The sequence below is a fragment of the Alexandromys fortis genome, unplaced genomic scaffold, assembly GCF_014885135.2.
Source record: "Alexandromys fortis isolate MF-2015 unplaced genomic scaffold, M_Fortis_MF-2015_v1.1 scaffold_60, whole genome shotgun sequence".
NCBI classification, from domain to species: Eukaryota; Metazoa; Chordata; class Mammalia; order Rodentia; family Cricetidae; genus Alexandromys; species Alexandromys fortis.
The window spans coordinates 8,302,024-8,321,211 of NW_026067946.1; the positions used below are offsets into that span (position 1 = coordinate 8,302,024).

At 43.9% G+C, this 19,188-nt stretch overlaps 1 protein-coding gene across 2 annotated transcripts; it reads left to right on the plus strand.

The window, feature by feature from the left end:
- The first annotated feature begins 5,168 nt into the window (after positions 1 to 5,168).
- Positions 5,169 to 18,865, plus strand: Cdo1 (cysteine dioxygenase type 1). 2 transcript variants are annotated; one of them, XM_050149286.1, is made up of 5 exons: positions 5,171 to 5,542; positions 9,494 to 9,571; positions 12,207 to 12,361; positions 16,797 to 16,966; positions 18,405 to 18,865. In XM_050149286.1, exons 1-5 carry the CDS (start codon positions 5,373 to 5,375, stop codon positions 18,432 to 18,434), a joined length of 603 nt encoding a protein of 200 aa, XP_050005243.1. In that variant the 5' UTR covers positions 5,171 to 5,372; the 3' UTR covers positions 18,435 to 18,865. The 2 variants fall into 2 exon arrangements, with proteins under 2 accessions (XP_050005244.1, XP_050005243.1); XM_050149287.1 differs by lacking the exon at positions 9,494 to 9,571 and having other exon boundaries at positions 5,169 to 5,542.
- The last annotated feature ends 323 nt before the right edge of the window (positions 18,866 to 19,188 follow it).

Genomic DNA, 19,188 nt, shown 5'->3' on the forward strand with positions numbered 1-19,188 from the left:
GGATCAGAGGCACGAGCGGCTCCGTCATGTTGGACTGGGCGGAGCCAGCATACAGTACCTGTTTTTGACCTAGGAATGTCACAGCTTAGATTCTTAAGCGCTTAGTGATTTAAAGGCGCAAAAGAAAGTGCTCCTGGATAGTAAAAAAGTTACAGATTCACAATAAAACAGATTCAGACACTGTTGGATGAATGTACGTAGGCTTGGGAGAGAGAAGAAAAAAGAATATAAAAAATAAAGTTAATGTCTTAAAAAGAAAAAGGGTAAAGTCTTTAAAGAGACAGAATACAGAAGTACAGATAGTTATAGATTAAAAGAAATAAAGAAAAATAAGCCACGTAAAAATGGAAAATTCACAGAGAATCTGGATTATGTACATTGTGTTTTCTTTAAAATTTTTGACTGTGAAGGAGCTAAGTACAGAGAGACATTCCATTATATGGGCTGCTAAGCTGAACCTGCACATATGTTCTAAAGGTATCTTGACTTCAGAATTTGGATCTAAGGTTATGATGCTTTGGAAAAGTCCTTTTGTTTTCACAGAGGACCAGACCCTATGGATTTCTTCTATTCCGATTTGGTATGATAGACCACGCCCTCCTGAAAGTTGCTGTGAATACCCTCAAAAAATTGCTTTGCTCAACTGCCAACTGAGATGAAACTAGCACACAGGTTATATCATGAACAACCTAATTAACGACGCCCCTATTCAGCAGGAAGCAGTTTGGAGAAAAAAAAACTACACCCATGTTCCCAAATATTGTTTATAACTGTTCTTTTACATTTAAAGGGGAATATGATATAGATATGAATAATTTGCATTGGTATGGATTTTATGGTCAATTTTGTTATATGTATATGTATTTCTGATCTTGATTAAGGTATTGTGATTGTGTAGTTCATTTAAAAATGTAATGTATAATTAGGAAATATAGGTTGTTAATGGATAATCATTGCTAATAGTTAAGCTTGTAGTCATGTTAATTAGATTTTCTAGATATATAGAGATATATTTCAGTTAGATAGACATTCTTCATATCTCTCAAAGACTGCAGAATATGGCATTTAAAATATTTTAATAACTTAGGACTTTTCATGACAATGAGACACGTCTGCTCCTGGCAGCACCAGCTACTACAAGAGGAAGATGGGCATCGAAGAGGATCCTTATGGAGTTTGATAGCCATTTGGGCAAGAAACTGTTCTTGCCTGGACTGTTGCATAAACTGGACACAGAACCCGCAGAGAGAGGACTACTGGACTTGCCTAAAGGTGAGATGGTCTTTCGGGGTTCCTGATTCATGAAAGAGTCTGTGAGACATTCTGCAGGACACAGCAGAAAATGACTGAACTGTCTTTGAAATTTCCTGCTTCATGGAAATGTCTCTGCATAACATGGGCCTGTAGGCCGAAAATGGATGCCCCAACGGTACAGAGGAACTTTGGGTGACTGTCCAGGCAGCGAGATGTCTCTGTCATTTCTAGAGTTTTCTTATTTCTTGTTACTTAAGTATTATTATATCCTTCTGGAGTCTTTGATGGAGTTGAAGAATGAATAGTTATAGTTTTCCTTAGTTATGGTGAGAGATAAAATAGATATAAATATTGTAACTGTAATTCTTACTTGATAACTGTTTTGTTATATGTAATTTTACTGTTAAAGTTAAAGCCTTTCTTTTTTGTTTAAACAGAAAAAGGGGAAATGATGTGGGAATAGTTTCTTATTAATAAAGAAACTGCCTTGGCCCATTTTATTGGATAGAAAATTAGGTAGGCGGAGTATACAGAAGAGAATTCTGGGAGAAAGAAGGTTAGAGGAAGAGTCGCCATGATGCTCCCGCTCCAGACAGACGCAGGTTAAGATCCTCCCTGGTAAGCCAGCTCGTGGGCTACACAGAATATTAGAAATGGGTTAGAACAATATGTAAGAGCTAGCCAATAAGAAACTGGACCTAGCCGGGCCAGGCAGTGTTTGAAAGAATACAGTTTCCGTGTAATTATTTCTGGGTATAAACTAGCCATGCGGGGGGCCGGGTGCCGGGGACGCAGCCCTGCCGCTCTTATTTCAACAGGATTTCACTTCAAAAGGAACAAGGAAGGAAATCTGTAGCTTTCGTACAGCAGAAGGTAACAGGAAAAAAAAAAAAAAAAACAGTTGCAACACATGGAGAGGTTAATGATGTTAATATATGGATTCGTTCTGGATAAGGCAAACACTAATCAGCAAAACACCACAGGGCCTGGCGTAGATCAGTGATAGAGTTCTGGGTTGATCCCTAGCACCCCAAATAATTAAAAAGTGAAAAGTGACTAATGAATGTGGAAAGACCTTGGGTGGTTAAAGAAAAATCTAAAAACTGCAGGTGCTAATCATTGCCTTTGATCCATGACACCTGCAGTGGAGTAGCCAGATTTTCCTACTTGAATGTAAGTCCTGCAGGTTTGGGGGCATTGGGTTTTATGTTTTGTTGTTGTTTTTCTTGTTTTAGAAATACTGGACAGTGGAAAACAAAAGCATTGGCAGCACTGGTTTCGCTTGCTGTCTTCAGTGCATGAGAGATCAAACGTGAACGGCCATCAGGAGAATCTTAGAATTGAACTCCCACAGTCCTTTCACATCGCAGGAAATGGATACTAACCCTAACATTGGTTACGTCGAGTCTGTCCAGTGTGAAATGGCTCTTTTTACAGAGCTACCTGTAACAAGCCAGTCCGCATTCCTGGCTCTCCCGTGGGATTCAAAAACCATGCCAGTCGGCCTTTCTCCGGTCTCTTTCCATCTTTACTCATCTTCCAAACCAGCTCTGTCTGCAGATCCTGAGAGCTTTCCCTTCAGAACTTGTTAGCGCTCAGCCATTGTCTCTAGCTCCTCTACCCTGCCGAGTCCATTGGACCTGCAGCCCTCCTCCCTTCTCCACAGTCGGCCAGTCACAGCCAGTCTGTGCTCTGAATTCAGACACTAAGATTGTGTCCTTGGACTTTGTCCTTGGTTTTCCTCCTCTTGGAAGGGTCTCCTCCAAGTTAAATGCACTTGACCTCTCTGGTTCCTGCTCAAATGTCACTTCCCCGAACACCCTCTAAACTGGCAATTCCTCACTACCCAGCTTCCCCTGCTTTGTATTTCTCCTGTGCATGCTGCCAGTGTCTGTCCATCTCTCCATGACTCAACCCTCCCCTTAGATTATAACCCATCTGAGGACAGTAATTAAAACATAGGGAATTTGGATTATGTGAACAAGCTTGGCTCAGAGCACATGCTTTTTTAATGTTTTGCATTCGTGCGTAGACACGTTATTTCCAGAACTCTATTTACTTGTAGCTCCTTTCTCCTGAGTGCTGTCCCAGTGGCAGTATCTCACAAAACTACAGCCGTTGCCCTTAGCAACGGATCTACCTGGATCTTGACATTTCACTTATATAAATAAAAGTAATGCTGGTGACTATCACAAGGTGACTTATGCAGCCCTTAGGAAGAATTCAGCTGCTCTCTCACCACCTTTTCTGCGTACCTCCCAACATGCACAGAGCATGGTGTGCTAGGGATTGACGGAGATGGGAAGTGTTGGCAGTCATGGTGGCCTGTGTCTGCCTGTAGTTACATCTCATGGGAAGCTGATGATTTAAGCCAACTGAGTCCCCGGTCAGCCTGGGCAACAATAGACCTAATCTCAAAAGAGTCCTGCACATCCTAGTTCTTCCTCTCTGATTCTTGTCAAAGAACCGGGCAGTGGTGGTGCACGCCTTTGGTCCCAGCATTTGGGAGGCAGAGGCAGGCGGATATGTGAGTTTGTGGCCAGCCTGGTCTACAGAGCAAATCCAGGTCAGGCTCCAAAGCTACAGAAAAACCCAAGTAAAGGCGGGGTGGGAGTGGGGGTATGGACAGGCAATAAAGTCATGAATGGATGGATGGAAAGGAGAATGAGGGAACTCAGAAAAATGGAAAGCAAAATAAGTTTTGAGTAAGCTATAAAGTTTCAGGTAAACTTCATCCCAGATGCCTTAGAAAAGCTTTCAGAGAACCCCACAAAGCTGTTTTGTGTGTTTTGTTTTTTCTGCTTTTTGTTATTTGTTTTGTTGCTTGCTTGTCCACAAACAGCAATTGGGCCTCAGCCAACCAAGTGCTAGGATTACAGTTGAGACTGTGTGCTGTGATAGCATTACAGGGGTGTTCCAAACCATGCAGCTCAAGGGAATATTAACGTGTGGACAGTGACGGGTGGGAGTACAGAAGTCTATACCTTTAATAATCCAAATAATTTATAATGGGAAGAATGAATATATACTTTGAGGTGTGTCTGTTCCTTTTTCAGCCACATGTAACCCCTGCTGTTCCCAGAGCATGCTAAGTGCAAGGGGGTAGAACTCTTTGTGTGTATGTGCCTAGAATTTAAGGATTCAAGTCATCCAATTGCAGTCTTAAATGACTGTACACTGACGAACATCACCAGCAAAAGGCCCAGTCCACCATCTCTTAGTCTCCCAAGTGCTGGGATTAAAGGCCTGCGCCGTCACCACCGGCTCTTTGCACTGTATATATTTTACCAAGCGATGTATAAGATCAAAGCCCCTGGTCTTACTAAAAGCTCAAGTCAAAATTAATCCACAGTACACTACTGTACATTTGATTTTAAAAAGAGAAAAACCTGAGCAGTCTGGAGGCAGAAGCAGGCCGGACCTCTGAGATCAAGGGCTACAGCCAGCCAGCGCTATGAAATGACTCTCAAAGCAAAGATTAATTATCACCTAGCCCGGGGCTTGTATGTGGACCGTTTATAGTCACCTAACAGTTACTGTGGCCAGGGAATGGATTCATCGTTCATCTTCCCGACCACCTTAGCTGCATTTGGAAGATAGGTTCCATTTCCTCAGTATCCACCCCTCCGAGACCTAAAACCCACAGGCATTCATTGTAAACCAAGCCCTGGAAAGGGATGGGATGGGCGGCCAAAATCCGCCGCTAAGGCGGGGAAGAAATTGCTCATATAGAGCAAGGGCAACAGTGGGGCTTCTGAGAGCTGGCGCGCACAGGCAGCCAGGTCCTGTGCCAGAGCCTTCCCGCTGGCGCTCTCCAGCTCCAGCCCCTTTCTCAGGTCTCTCCGCCTCACTCCACCCCCTGAAGGCGGTTGGTACGTTCTGCAGGACTCCAAGAGCTTAAAAAGGGCCCGGGAGGGCGGATTCCGCAGCTTTGGTCTTGACCGGTGCGGTGCACTAGGCTGATCTCCGGTGACTCCAAGACCTGAGTCTCAACACCCTTGCGAGAGCCTTTAGTGCGGTGGGTCCCGGGCGTCCCGGGTCCTGGGTGTGTCGGGTGTCCAGCCTGCAGCCGGGGTCCTCCGCAGCCGGCCTGGAGGGGGGTGCCGCAGCCCTACGGGATGGAAGGGACGAAGCTGCTGAAGCCGCGGACCCTGGCAGACCTCATCCGCATCCTGCATGAGCTCTTCGCGGGCGACGAGGTCAACGTAGAGGAGGTGCAGGCTGTGCTGGAGGCCTACGAGAGCAATCCCGCCGAGTGGGATTTGTACGCCAAATTCGACCAGTACAGGTGAGCGTGCCCGGCCTTCTGCAAAGCTAGGTCCCCGCAGTCGGAAGGGAGGTCCCCGCACCACTCTCAGGTTTTCCGCTCTCTCCCGCAAAACCCTGTCACCCCCAGCCCTAGTCTCCAACACAGCAACACCACGCCCCACCTCCGCAGCCGTCTCTGGCACAGCACTAAGAGACCCCTCCAGCCACCTGGCACGCTCGAGCTCCCGCCGGGCAGCCGCCTGGGACTGACGGCAGATGGTCGGAGAGCGCTCCAGGAGATCACCCTGGGTGCTGGTGGGACCCAACACAACCCCAAGTCGGTCCTTTGTCCCCGACCCTGGAACAGCGCAAGGGTTTTGCGAGCTGTTCCTATTCAATGTTAGTTCTTCCAACCCACTTTCACCACCCCGACTGAGGGTTGGCTTGCACACTTGTCAGATTTTATAAATTGGGCACACCGCGGCTTTTGTGGCCCCCCAAGCCTTTGGCCTTCTCTCGCCCTTGTTTCCCAGAACCTAGAAGGTAAAACTAAATAAAGACCGCTACTTTCCGGACCTGCTTGAGTCTGGTAGGCTGAGACCTTTGGAAGCTTTGACTTAAGGATTAAGTCTGATCGTCAGCCCTCAGAAGCCAGAGCTCTTAAGGTTTCTGTGTGGAAGAAAGAGCAAGCCTCACTGCTTACGCTTGATAGACTGGCTGGTAGGAGGAAGCTGGCTGGAGGAAAGGGTGGCAAGAACGGGACTTCTCCTCGGAAGTTCTCTCCTTAACATGTAACAAAGTTCTGTCAGCAAGGGCTGTTTCAACAATATTTTTCAACTTAAAGTAGTGGAAACTAAGGACAAGAAGGGTGGCATTTTGTGTTTGGGAAGTGGTCTGAAGCAGTTTCCTTTGATTCTGGTCACTCAGGTCTGGGCTGGGTCCTATTTAAATGCTGGCAGGTAATTGCCCGTTTGTGGACCAAGTGCTCCTCCAGTCAGGTCACACGGTGTGAGATGAAGCTGTTCTTATCTCAGTTTTACAGGCAAAGAGCAGCGGAAAAGGAGTTGGGTATCCTACACAAGGTCATTTCCCCATTACTGTTTAGGAGCCTACAATGAACAAGGCCGCCTGCAGTGCCTTTGGCCTGAAAAACTTTTATAGCTCCATATATGCAGGTGTTTAAAATAAAAATCAAATATTTACTGACAACCATCCACAGTTTTTTTAAAAACTTGGCATACATATAATTCTATCATTTATTAAAGATTAAAGCAAATATGTATGTTAATGAGAAGGGTTGCTTGTTTATTTTACATGAATCTTGGTCGAATGTTTGTTGTTTTGATTTTGCATTTGAATGAAATATTATTAAGCATGAAAAAGAACTGAGGCTGGGCATGCTGCTTGCCCTTGGGAGGTGGAGGCAGGTAAACCTCAGCTGCCCTGTGTGTTCACAGCCTGGGCTACATGAAAACTCCACAAAGATGCCATATCCTTCACACATACATGCCCGAACACACACATGACACACACAATAATAATAAATTTTAAAAAAACTGGTTGCTATGGCATCATGCGATGACACAGGCAAGGGCTGCCAGTTACTAGTTTATTACACATCACATTTTATTCGGTATTAATTTGGGGCTGTACATTCAGAAATCTTACACTGTTCCGATATTCTATGCTCCCACATTCCACTGTGCAATGCCTAATTTAAGAAGCTGGACTGTAAACCCCCAGGCAACTTCCTCTAGACCTGTGACAAATTCTTCTGTTACTGTAACATATCTGGAGACATAGCATTGTCCAGGTGAAATTAGTCAGGTTTGTGGCAACAGCGCCTGCTCTCCAGAACAACGGCATTGCCAGGGATCTCTCCCTACATCCAAGCACAGCTCATTAAGCTAGAGGTGAAGTCCTGGGTGGGATATGGGTGGACTATAGGGAGAACAAGAGACAGAGATAGACGAGAGTTCTATTGTATTGTCCTTGGTGCCCAGAAGGATTCCAGTCTGATCTGGGGGTGGGAGCAAGGCTGTGTATGTTCCAGTATATCCAGACGGTGGGTTCTTTGGAGAAGTGGGGTGTTAATACAGGAACTCTGTTTACTGTGGCTTAAAGGCTATGTGTACAGCCCCTTCCTGGGTCATAAGGTATAAGGGAGACTCACAGCTAAAAATAAAATAATGGTACCTGGCAACTCTCCAGAGGCCCACGGCCTGCACACACCGGGCCCTGAGCCTGGGGGACAGAAGGAAGGACAGGACAAGAGGGAAGCTGCAGTGCATGGGGAGCTTGAGTTAACAGATGACCCAGTGAGCAAACAGTACCCAAGCAAATGTGTACAACGCTTCCTTGCCCATAGAGACAGCAGTCTAAACCGGGTGTCACAGCTATCAGACACTGCTGGCCAAATGCTGACAACAGAATCTCTGGACCAAATTACAACTTAAGAGTTCAAGTGTCCTGTCCGTAGGATAGTTGTTTTGGTTTTCATGTTTGGTTTTTTTTTTCTTGCCAGTTATAATAGTAAAAGGTTTGGTAGTATTCTGACCTAATGTAGCCTTTGTTCTGGTATTTACTTCAAGCCTTGGCTTATTTATGCAGAACTTTTCCTTATGAGTGCTTTTGAATGTGTTTCTATCAGGGCTTTAGCAGTAAAACTGGGCAGAGTTCTAGAACAGTCCTTTAATGAAACTTCGGTCCTCAAAACCTACTAGAAGGTGAAAAAAAAAATCCCAAAACAATAGCAACATTCTTTTCTGGGTAGTAATGAACTCTCCAGATACCTTCCATGAGAACGCTACTTTTTACTAGTTTGAGACTGATAAGCATGGAGAAACATGAAATTTTTTCCCCCTGTTATCATTTCATGCTGGTAGTAAAGACTGAATTGCTACCTCAGGAAAGTCAGCGAATCAAAATACAGAAATGTTTCGTCATTCTTTCTAGACCAGAAAAAATAAAAGTACACAATGCAGAAAAGTCAAAGCTCAGCTGTGAAAACAGTTTTTCTTTGTTCTGGGCTCTGAATTCGAAAACCATGTTCAAATTTTATTGAGGTGGAAGCTGGGGGCTGGGATTCATGCTCCTGTGCACAGTGGGTTAGGGGGTCCACTTTGAAAGCCCCACAACAGCTAGGCCATTGGTAGGCATCTGCCTTTCCTGGGAAATGTATCTGGAGGCTAAGGACTGCTTTCTTTGAATAATGCCTCCCTTGTTTTCAAAAACAGAAAGTGCATATTGAAGTGGCTCACAATTTGACTGGGCTGAAGGAAGCAAGCAGTGCTTGTTATTTTCAGATGGCTTTGTGGACAAAACTGAACTACGGATTTAACTCAGGAATACACATTAGCATTGAATGGCCGTGAGCTATTGGTAGTGAGAGAAAGGGGTTTGTTCAATTAACTTGTATGGCTCCATGCTCTTTCCTTTCCTTGACAGTTTCTGACAGTTTGTTTGGTTTGGTTTTGGTTTTTCTCCTTGGCTGTTTTTGTTTTGTCTTGATTTTATATTTCCCTTATTCTTGTTTTGTTTTTAAAAGAACAAATCCCATTTAATCCCAGCACTCGGGAGGCAGAGGCAGGCGGATCTCTGTGAGTTCGAGACCAGCCTGCTCTACAGAGCTAGTTCCAGGACAGGCTCCAAAGCCACAGAGAAACCCTGTCTCGAAAAACCAAAAAAAAAAAAAAAAAAAAAAGAACAAATCCCAATCCCTACAAATGGCTTCTTCTGAACTTTTACATTTGAATAAAAGATTATGAAACGGAAAAAAAAAAAAGTAAGGTTTGGCATAAGTGATGCTTGAAATCCCAGCCCTTGGGCATGTAGATAGGGGGACCAGGAGTTCACAGCCTGGTCTACATGAGACCATTGTTTAAAATGGGAATATTAGTAAATAAAAGTAGATGACACCGCGTTATGCTTCTTTTTTTCTAGTACGTATCTCAGCAGCCAGACTCAGACTGGCATATGTCTGTCTTTTCAGGTACACTCGCAATCTTGTGGATCAAGGAAATGGGAAGTTTAACCTGATGATCCTGTGCTGGGGAGAAGGGCACGGCAGGTAACACAGCCGCTCGCTCGCTCGCTCAGTCCCGGCTTTCCCTTTGAAAACTCCTCCCTCCAGCATCCTTCCGCCCTCTGGGGTTCTTTCTTACTTTTCTTTGATAAATCTATGTATGGTTTGGCTGGCCATGGTGGCACACACCTTTAAACCCAACATAAGAGCCAGCAGGTGGATCTCAGTGAGTTGGAGAAAGTTACAAAACGCTGCATGTCCCTACTGTGAAGGAACATTTTGGTGTGTACACTATACTAATGTGACTATGTGTCTGTGATGCTTTGTTAATGAAGTTGAGGTTAGATACACATTGTTTTCTGTTTTGCACATTTTGTCAACTTCATTTTGTCAACTTCTTGAAGGCCAGGCTGCCCTTAAACTCACAGAAATCCACCTGCCTCTGCCTCCCTGAGTGCTGAGATTAAAGGCGTGTGCTACCACCACCCAGCTGTTAACTGCTTTTATAATGTGTTTTAAAATAGGTATAATCTCAAGGTTCAACTAATATTAAGTTATGATATACACAGTGATTTCTAGGACAGCCAGGGGTACATAGTAAGACTCTGTCTCAAACTAAATATTCAAAAGTAATCCTGTATTCTACAATGCCAGGATTCAAATGTATGTCTCATGCATACTAAGCAAGTACTCTACCCTCTAACACTGAACTAACACCCCAGCCCCATTCACGGTATTTCTTACAGTGTCTAGCCCAGGCTAGTCACCAACTTCACAAGGACTAGCAATTCACATTTAGAGTTATTTGTTTACATTGTCCACGAATCTCAGCATGGAATTACCACGGGGGTAGGAGTCAGGCATGTACTACATACATTAAAATCACCCCTCATCTCCTCCCTCAGCAAGCAAGATGGCTCAGTGCATTAATGCGCTCGCCCCCAAACTTGATGATTCTCCCCAATTACTGGAATCCACAGAGAAAGCCAACTCTTACAAGTTGTATATGCACATACACAGAGAGCGGGTGGGGGGGGATAAATAAACAAACCAAAAAAGAATATAAAATAATAAAAATAAAAATAAGGCCTCCCCCCCACAAATGAGTAGTAGTAATTCAGAGGAAGCAAATAGTCACCTTAATTCGACATCTCTGTCTCCTATGGAGTTAAACTGTTTTTGGAACTGTGCTTAACCCTGACCTTTGACCTTTGTGGCATGTGAGATGTGTCAACAACGGTGGGACCAAAGACCAAACTGGCAAGATTTGGAGCTAGAAAAACGTCACAAATTCAGAAAAATTCTGTCCACCTCTAGTTAATCGTTCAACTTCTTTACCAGGAAAGCAACTTAAACTGACACCAATCCTCTTCAAATCAGTTTCCTTGTCTTTAGTTTGCACATTGGTCAGCTTTGTTGCCAACTGAATGATACTGTATTTTTACACGGATCTCTCGGGTTCTGTCAAAACAATAACCAGACCCATTTTGGTGAGAGAAAAGAAATACAGATTTCCAAGGCTTGGAATGTTAGGTCCGTAGGGAACATTTGTTGATGAAATGGGGTAGGGGTCATTCTCAGTGCTTTTTAAAAACAGATCAGCAGGGATAGGGCTAGTCTGTGGACACAAGGAAGAGTTCTTTTTATGACACATTAAACATTACCAGAATTCAACGGGATGCAAATGTTAAAAATTATATACATGTACAGATTTTATTCAACCTTGTCCCTGTTATGACCTCCTATGCCTAAATTGTTGGCTCTAAGATCACATGAATAAATCCCTTTTCGCTTAATATGCAGTTTGCTTTCTCCCACCACTATTGGGAGATCATCCCAGGTAGGCTACTCCAAGCCTGTAAGATGCTAACGCTGTATATACATTACATCATCATTTCAGGATAGTGAGTATGCTATGCACACGTACACATTCTCCCACCCACACAAAGAAGAAAAGAGGAAAAGCCTATGGGAAAAACATAAAATATCAAATGATCCCAATATGGTGCAATTACTACAAATGACTATCTTCGTTCTTTTATAAATTTCTTTAATGAACCCTTCCTCCTGTGTACCCATGCATGGGTGCATGCGTGCGTGCATGCATGCATGCGTGTGGGATGCCAGAGATAAAATTCAGAACCTCACATACTATGTGAGCCCTCCTCCACTTCTAATATTCTTTCATTATCAGTTATAGCACAGTTTATATGTCTTATTAAATGCTGCATTTTCCTGAGCATTGTGTCGCACCTGGAACCCCAGCAAGCCTGTAATCCTCCCTTCTAAGACAGGAAGAACATGAGTTCTAGCCCGGCCTTAGCTGTGTAATGAGAACTGTCTCAAAGACAACGATCAGCAAAATAAAAAGACAAAAACAAACAAACCAAACAACTGTATGGGGGGGAGGAGGCCTCTGGGTTTGTGTTTTGTTACCAGATTACAGTTATATTAAAAATGTAAGCCGATCTTTAGTGAGAGTTTACATCTAAACTGTTAACTACATGCCTTGCTGTGGACGCTGTGTTGTTACTGTGCCCAAAACCATCATGCTGAATTGTAAAACACAGCAACTGAAATGATTCTGGTTGAGAGCTTCCTAAGAGTGTATCAGTTTCCGCCCAGTCAATGGAGTGCTGGACCAACTACTGAATTCATTTGTCATTCTGTGCTCATATAGCAGTATCCATGATCACACGGACTCCCACTGCTTTTTGAAGATGCTGCAAGGAAACCTAAAGGAGACATTGTTTGCCTGGCCTGACAAGAAATCAAATGAGATGATCAAGAAGTCAGAAAGGACCTTGAGGGAAAACCAGTGTGCCTACATTAATGGTAACATCCTATTCTTTGTCTAGGAGATCGCAGGAACAGCTGAACTCTTATCTATGCATGTTGATGGGAAATAGTTGCAATCTGGCCTGAACACAATGTGTTTCTAAGGCTTTAAAGCAGGGTTGGAATTATTCACTCAAAACATATGCATGAAGATTGTCATTCATTGGAAAGTTGTTTACCCCATCGAAACTTAGAACAAAGGGAGTGGGATATGAATTTATACAAAAGAGTTGTGTCTACTTGCAAAATGTATAGTGTGTTTGTATCAGAAAATGCAAGGACGTGTTCTGGAAGAGATTAAGAACATTAGCCAGTGCCTGGTTTTGTAAACTGCATGCAGCATACCTAAAAGACTTTTCTCAAGGGAAATTTTGTAATGTATATTGTTGGGCAATGACTTAGAGATATCGTACCAAGAATTTGTTCTTTCCCCCAATGTCTTCTGGAACAGCCAAATGCTCCCCAGGAGAGGCAGTGAATTTATTTATGTTTCTGAAAAGGACCACAACGTTCCCACAGTTTATTAAAACATATGAGAGTCATAATTTTTTCACGTATAGATGAGATTGCCAGTACATATGAAGATTAAATAACTTGTCTGGAGTCACTCCGGTTTTAAATATTTAAGCAGTATTTGAATCCATGCAGTTCAAGTCCAAACATATGCTTTTAATCAGGAAGCTGGCCTGCTTATATAAAATAAAATATTATAGCTTTTCCCTGGCAAACACGGCATTTCCTTCATATATCTTAAAGTCTAGTATTGACCTTGCTACTTGGCTTAAATTTATTAGATTATTAGTTTAGGAATGCAGATCACTTACAGAGATCAGGTTGTGTGGGAAACTCTTGTATTCACTTCACACAAGTCTGTCAGGTTCCCCTGCAGACATTTTCATTTTTCTCAAATGTTTGAGGGTTGCTATATAGAAGGCGCACACCGGCTTTATAAGAACAGGCTTGTCCTTAGCTCATACCATAGCACAGTAAAGCTAACCGTCTTTTAGGGTAATTACTTTCAGCTGGACCCAGAGTCGCTAAGAACGTACATTCCATCTGGAAAAGAGCTCTGTCAGGGGTCTCCAGTGCAGAAGCCTATAGCAGCCAAACGTACAGTGAAGGAGGGAGATGCAGACGAGGGGAAAAAGATTTTGGAGAGGACCTAATAAACTCCGAAAGGACAGCAGTGGTCTCCACCTCAGGAGGAGAGGGAGTCCTGGTTCTTTTTCCATAGAAGTGTTAAATTCTGGTTGCTAGTGTTAATTTTTGCCAATCAGCGAAAGGTGGGGTGTGCTCACTGACTATTTTTGTAGACTAATTAGTGAAAAACATTAAACACTTTCCAACCTCTGATGTTTACAGATTAGGGGCAGACGTGGGTATGATCGGGGGAAGGTTCCCAGTCCAGGGAAAGGTACAGCTCTTGCAGAGAATAGAAACTTGAGGAATGGGGGCAAATGGAAAGGAAGAAGGAAGATAAGGTTGGGCAGGATGTATTAGGAGACTGTAAACAAGACCAAGACACAAGGTTCTGCAAGCAGCAGAGAGACGAGCTCTCGCCCATCAGCAGAGCTGTAGCTGGGAATGTCTTTACGCATCCAGGAGTAACAAACAACATAGGCGGAAGTGAGCAGAGAACTGGGACAGACACCCAGGAGCCTGTTTCAAGTGGGAGAGGTCCAGAGAACTTTGACAGAAACACCAAGAAAAGTCCAGCGTGACTGTAACAGAGGGAGTAACAGACACATAGGGGAGAAGGAGGCAAAGATTCAAATGCTGAGACTGTGAACAGTGAGGCTCGCATAGGAACCTTGGGCTCTTCTAAAGGACAGGTGACTTGATGTGAGGGCCTTCGACTGTCTATCATGAGCCAGCTGGTGTGGACACCTGCAATTAGAAAAGCAAAATGTTATTCGTATACAGCATTCAGTGTTAACTGTTAATGCTCATTCCAAATTGTGCATAAGCAGGCACTAGATCATCTTGGTTTTACTACTGCAGAGTGGTCATGCACCGTGTAACTCTAGCACTCAAGAGGCTGAGGCAGGAGGACTTTTTTCCTGCAAGTTTGAAACAGGCCTGGGCTACACAGTGAGTTCAATGTCAGCCTTGGAGACACAGAGAAATTCTGAAGGTTGGGCCAGGCGTAGTGGCACAGCACTAAGAAGGAGAGGTAGATGATCTCTGTTACTTTGAGGCCAACCTGGTCTACACAGTGAGTTCCAAGACAGCCAGAGTTACATAGTGAGATCCTGTCTTGGAAAAAAAAATGAGAGAGAAAGTGAGAGAGAGAGAGAGACAGAGAGAGAGAGAGAGAGAGAGACAGAGAGACAGAGAGAGAGAGAGACAGAGACAGAGAGAGAGACAGAGACAGAGAGAGAGAGAGGGAGGAGAGGAGAGAGAGAGAGAGAGAGAGAGAGAGAGAGAGAGAGAGAGAGAGAGAGCTGGATTTTTAAAATCTTCCTGGACATAATTGCCCTGTCTAGACTGGTTATTTCTAAGCCAGGGTTCACAGTCAGCCTTCCCTTTGCTTTTTTTCTGTGTCGGAGCTTATTTCCCGAGTTCATGTTGTCTTTGTTCTTGGTTCACATCCTCGTTTGGGTAAGCGTCTCTTCCGGTGTCTCTCTAGGGAAGGCGTCATGGATGCTAGATTTTTGAGACTTCCTAATATCCAAAACACAAAACCCCATATTCGAATCTTATAACTTGGTGGATCAATTAGCTGAATTTGGGTTGTGACCTCAGAAGCCTCTGTCTTCGCCTTTAGTGTATCCTGTCCCTGTTCCTGTTGAAAGGGGACAAGTGGTCATTCTGACTCTTAACTCCTTCTCTGAAGTCTCTTCTGGAAATGTTTGGGATCTTCTCATGTGGCGCCTTCATCTGTCCCTTGCTGTCCCACAGCGATAAGGTCACCTAAGGACTCATTGTTCTGCCAGGTGCGTGGTTTCTCTCAGTTTGACCACATGAGCCTCAATCTAAGAAGTATCCTCAAGCTCTCCCTATGAGCTGCGTTTCTGAAAGGCCTCTTGTTTGGATATTGAGCTCCCTGAACTTGTCCTTTGATCTTTGTCCCCTTTATTATTTTCATCTTTGTCCTTTGATTTTTTTTTTTAATCGACCTCAACTTTTTCTACCAGCCCTTCTGTTCAGGTTTTATTTTATTTGGCAATCCTCCTGCCTTTGCCTCTTCAGCATTTCCTACAGACGTGCATCACCACATCCAGCTATCTTTTTATTTTGAGAAGCCTTTTTGAGGCTGGGGCTGTAGTTCAGCTGGTAGAGTGTTTGCCCAGCATGTCTGCACAAAGTCCTGGGGTTCAACCCTAGCCCCAAATAAAGCAGTCCCAGACTTGGGGCATGGGGTGAGGAAGGGAAGATCAGAAGGTCAAAGTGACCATGGGCTGCATGAAACCATCTCTCAAGAAATAAATAAGCAAAAACAAAAAATCTTTTGATTCCTGCCCCCCCCCCCGTGTTTTGTCTCAGAATGCTAATAATAGACTTCCCCTGGTCTTCTCAGTGTCCTGTTTCAACTTGCTTTTCCAGGCTGCTCAGGCCCCCCTCTGTCTTCTGTACTAGAAGCTAATTCAGTTGTGTGCTCATGTGTGAAATCCAGGGACAAAGAAGTTCACTGGCGTCTCTGTGCACAGGACGGGCTTGTTGACAGGATCGCTCTCTGGGGGTCAGGCAGAGAGAGCCCTTTAGCAGAGGAACTGCTGGTGGCAGGATGGGGAGGGCTATTCTGTGGAGCTGGGGAGACTCCTTACGGAGGTGCCCGCATCTCTGCCTGGAGAAAGAAGTCCTGGATGATGCTGGCTGGGGAAGGAAGCAAGACCCTTGCCATTCACATGTGGCTTGTTGCTTCATTCATTCACTTGCTTGTAACCTGGTATCCACCAGTCCCGAGTTCAGCCACGGTACTTTTTCTAGATAGCCAATCTCTGCCTTCTACTGGGGTTGGGAGGGGGGGGCGGGGGGGGATGAAAGGATTTGAGACTCTACTTCCTAAACAACCTTTCAACCTGTCAGTGTGTTAGCCCTGTCTTCACTTGTTTCCAGAAAGTGCCTGGGGCTGCCAATTCCTGATCTGTTTGAGAGTTTCCAATTATAGTTTCTTGGTTTTCCCCCTGAATGGTTTAGGGGTTTGTTTTCTTTTCCCTAATGAAACTATCTTTTAAGCTTTCAGGTTCTTACAAATGCTTTCTTTTTTTCCTCCCTATATTGTATCTAGTTTTAGTCTTTCACTATAATGTGAGGTTGTTTGCAGTAAGAATGCCTGCGTGGCTCTTTCTATCCATAACAAGGAAATTAAATCTAATGTACATTCATGCCATATTCATCTATATCAGTTAAAGATTGTGGGTGGTTAGGAAACTCTTTGCCTTCAGCCGCCATCACCATCTCTCTGCTGTTTCCTGCCCCCTTTGTCCAGATTCCATCGGATTACATCGGGTGGAGAACGTCAGCCACACGGAGCCTGCCGTGAGCCTTCACCTGTACAGCCCACCTTTCGATTCGTGCCACGCCTTTGATCAAAGGACAGGCCATAAAAACAAAGTCACCATGACATTCCACAGCAAATTCGGAATCAGGACTCCATTTGTAAGTAGTTTCCTGGGCTCGAACGACTTAGGAGGGACTACGGACAGGGCTCCTGCAGGGGACCCAGATTCAGTTCTCTGGAGCCTCAACAGATTCTAGGACCCACGTGAATTTCTAGGGGATCTGATGCCAGTGTCCTCTTAGAATCTCTATGGGCAGCCATGCGCATTGCGCGCGCGCGCGCACACACACACACACACACACACGTAGACAAAACACTCATGCACATAAACCTTTAAAAATGCATAACTTAGAGACTGCCAATAGTGTGTTGTAGGCTTTTATTGCTGTAGGTTTATTTAATGTTATGGAGAGATGGTTCTAGAGCTCATGGTTCTTGCAGAATACCATGGTTCCCAGGACTCATACCCAACAGCTCACAACTGCCTTCAGCTCCAGCTCCAGGGAGATCCCATGCCCTGGTCAGCCTGGGCACCTGTACTCACACACACATACCTACACACAAGTACAGATTATTTTAAAAATTATAAGCATTATTTAAGTATCACAAATCTAAGATATTCTTGAATGAAATCTCAGGGTAAAAAAAATCCAGTCTGTCCTTATTTCTTAAGCATTGGAGATACTTTATTATTTTTAATTAAATTAAATGCAAAGACTTGTTTTTGGGAAACTTCAAGATGCGTATTCACTCCTAAAGAAAATGTTTTCTCCTCTTGGGAAATAAGACTGAAGACTTTATCTGGCCTGTTTCTCACTACTCTGACTTAATGTTTATAGGTCTAATTCACTGGGACAACAATACATTGCATTTGCTGAGACTGTTCTGAAGCCTGTGTTTTGACTGTCATGTGTGCTAGCTAACGCACTGAGATGTGATTTTTTTTTTGACCACAAATATACTGTACTCTATGCTAAGACATTCTTCTTCAAGGAAAAGCATTCCTGCCCCCCATAAGGCAACCAATATTGCTGTGGTAGGACAGTTTTCTGTCATTGGTGAAATAAATTGGAATGGTCTTCATTTAGTTATTAAGGAAGCATATGGCAACTTGTTAAGCAATAGTACATGGAAACAGGCTACCGTAATCCTCAGGTAACTTATTGCTCTGTTTTGCCTTTGTCTTCCACATCTGAAGCTCCAAAAGATACTCCTGTCACAGGAAGAAGGCCATGAGGCTCCATTGTCATAGCCAGGCTTTCAAGTTCTGCTTGAGAAACAAGACCACTTAGAACAGTGTTTCTCAACCTTCCTAATGCTGTTCCTCAGGTTGTAGTGACCCCAACCATAAAATTATTTTTGTTGCTACTTCATAACTGTGATTTTGCTACTGTTATGAATCATAACGTAAATATCGGTGTTTTCTGACAGTGTTTGGGGACTTGCAGCCCCTATGTTGAGAACCACTTACTTAGTACAAGCCTTCGTGTCTTGTACAAAATTTCTTACACGTCTTTCTCATTTCCTTCCTTACAGCCAACTTCAGGCTCAGTGGAGAACAACTAAGGCATATCAAGCCCTGAGAAGTTTTGCTTCTGGCTCCTCAATGTTTACCTTGGACAGAGAGGCCGCCCAACATTTGCTGCCCAGTAACACAGCTAAATAAGCCCATGCTCGAATCTACGGCAAAGTGGTCACTAAGGAAGCAAATGGTGTCCTAAGCCATGCAGGAGAAAATCTGTGTTCTTGGTATTTGATGAGAACTTTTTAAATCTGGATTTTATTTTTTTCAAGCCTGTTTGACAAATTCCTATGCCGTTGGAGAATAGGAAAGCATATAGCAGCCTGCTGCTTGGTAGTAGACAGCAGCGGGTGTGGGAATGCGCATGTGCCCAGACCTCCTGCATGCAGAAAACTGAAACTGTCTCTAATGTGCCCCCCCCTTGTACTGCCACCAAATTGCCAAACTACTTTAATAAAACTGGATTTGAGAAGAAGTAGATGTTGCTTTTTTGATGCATATGCTATAAATCATCATATAAATGAGTTTCTTAGATTTATATAAATTACAATGTGAAAAGCACTTTGGTTTGGGAGAGAGAGAGAGAGAGAGAGAGAGAGAGAGAGAGAGAGAGAGAGATGTGTGTGTGTGTGTGTGTGTGTGTGTGTGTGTGTGTGTGTGACTCAAGGCTTCTTGCATGTTAGGTATGTACTTCACCACTGAGGTATACCCCCATCCCAAAAGATGTTTCTATGATAAAGGATTGTGAAGGCCCAGGAGATGCACTCAACAGTAATGTGGGGGTCTTATTTTCACTAA

Bases quoted from the DNA above. Each gene is read 5' to 3' on its own strand.
- Cdo1 (XM_050149286.1), top strand. From the start codon at position 5,373: ATGGAAGGGACGAAGCTGCTGAAGCCGCGGACCCTGGCAGACCTCATC. The intron at 12,362-16,796 runs GTAACATCCTAT...CCCTTTGTCCAG, and splicing joins CCAGTGTGCCTACATTAATG to ATTCCATCGGATTACATCGG. The intron at 16,967-18,404 runs GTAAGTAGTTTC...CCTTCCTTACAG, and splicing joins TCGGAATCAGGACTCCATTT to CCAACTTCAGGCTCAGTGGA.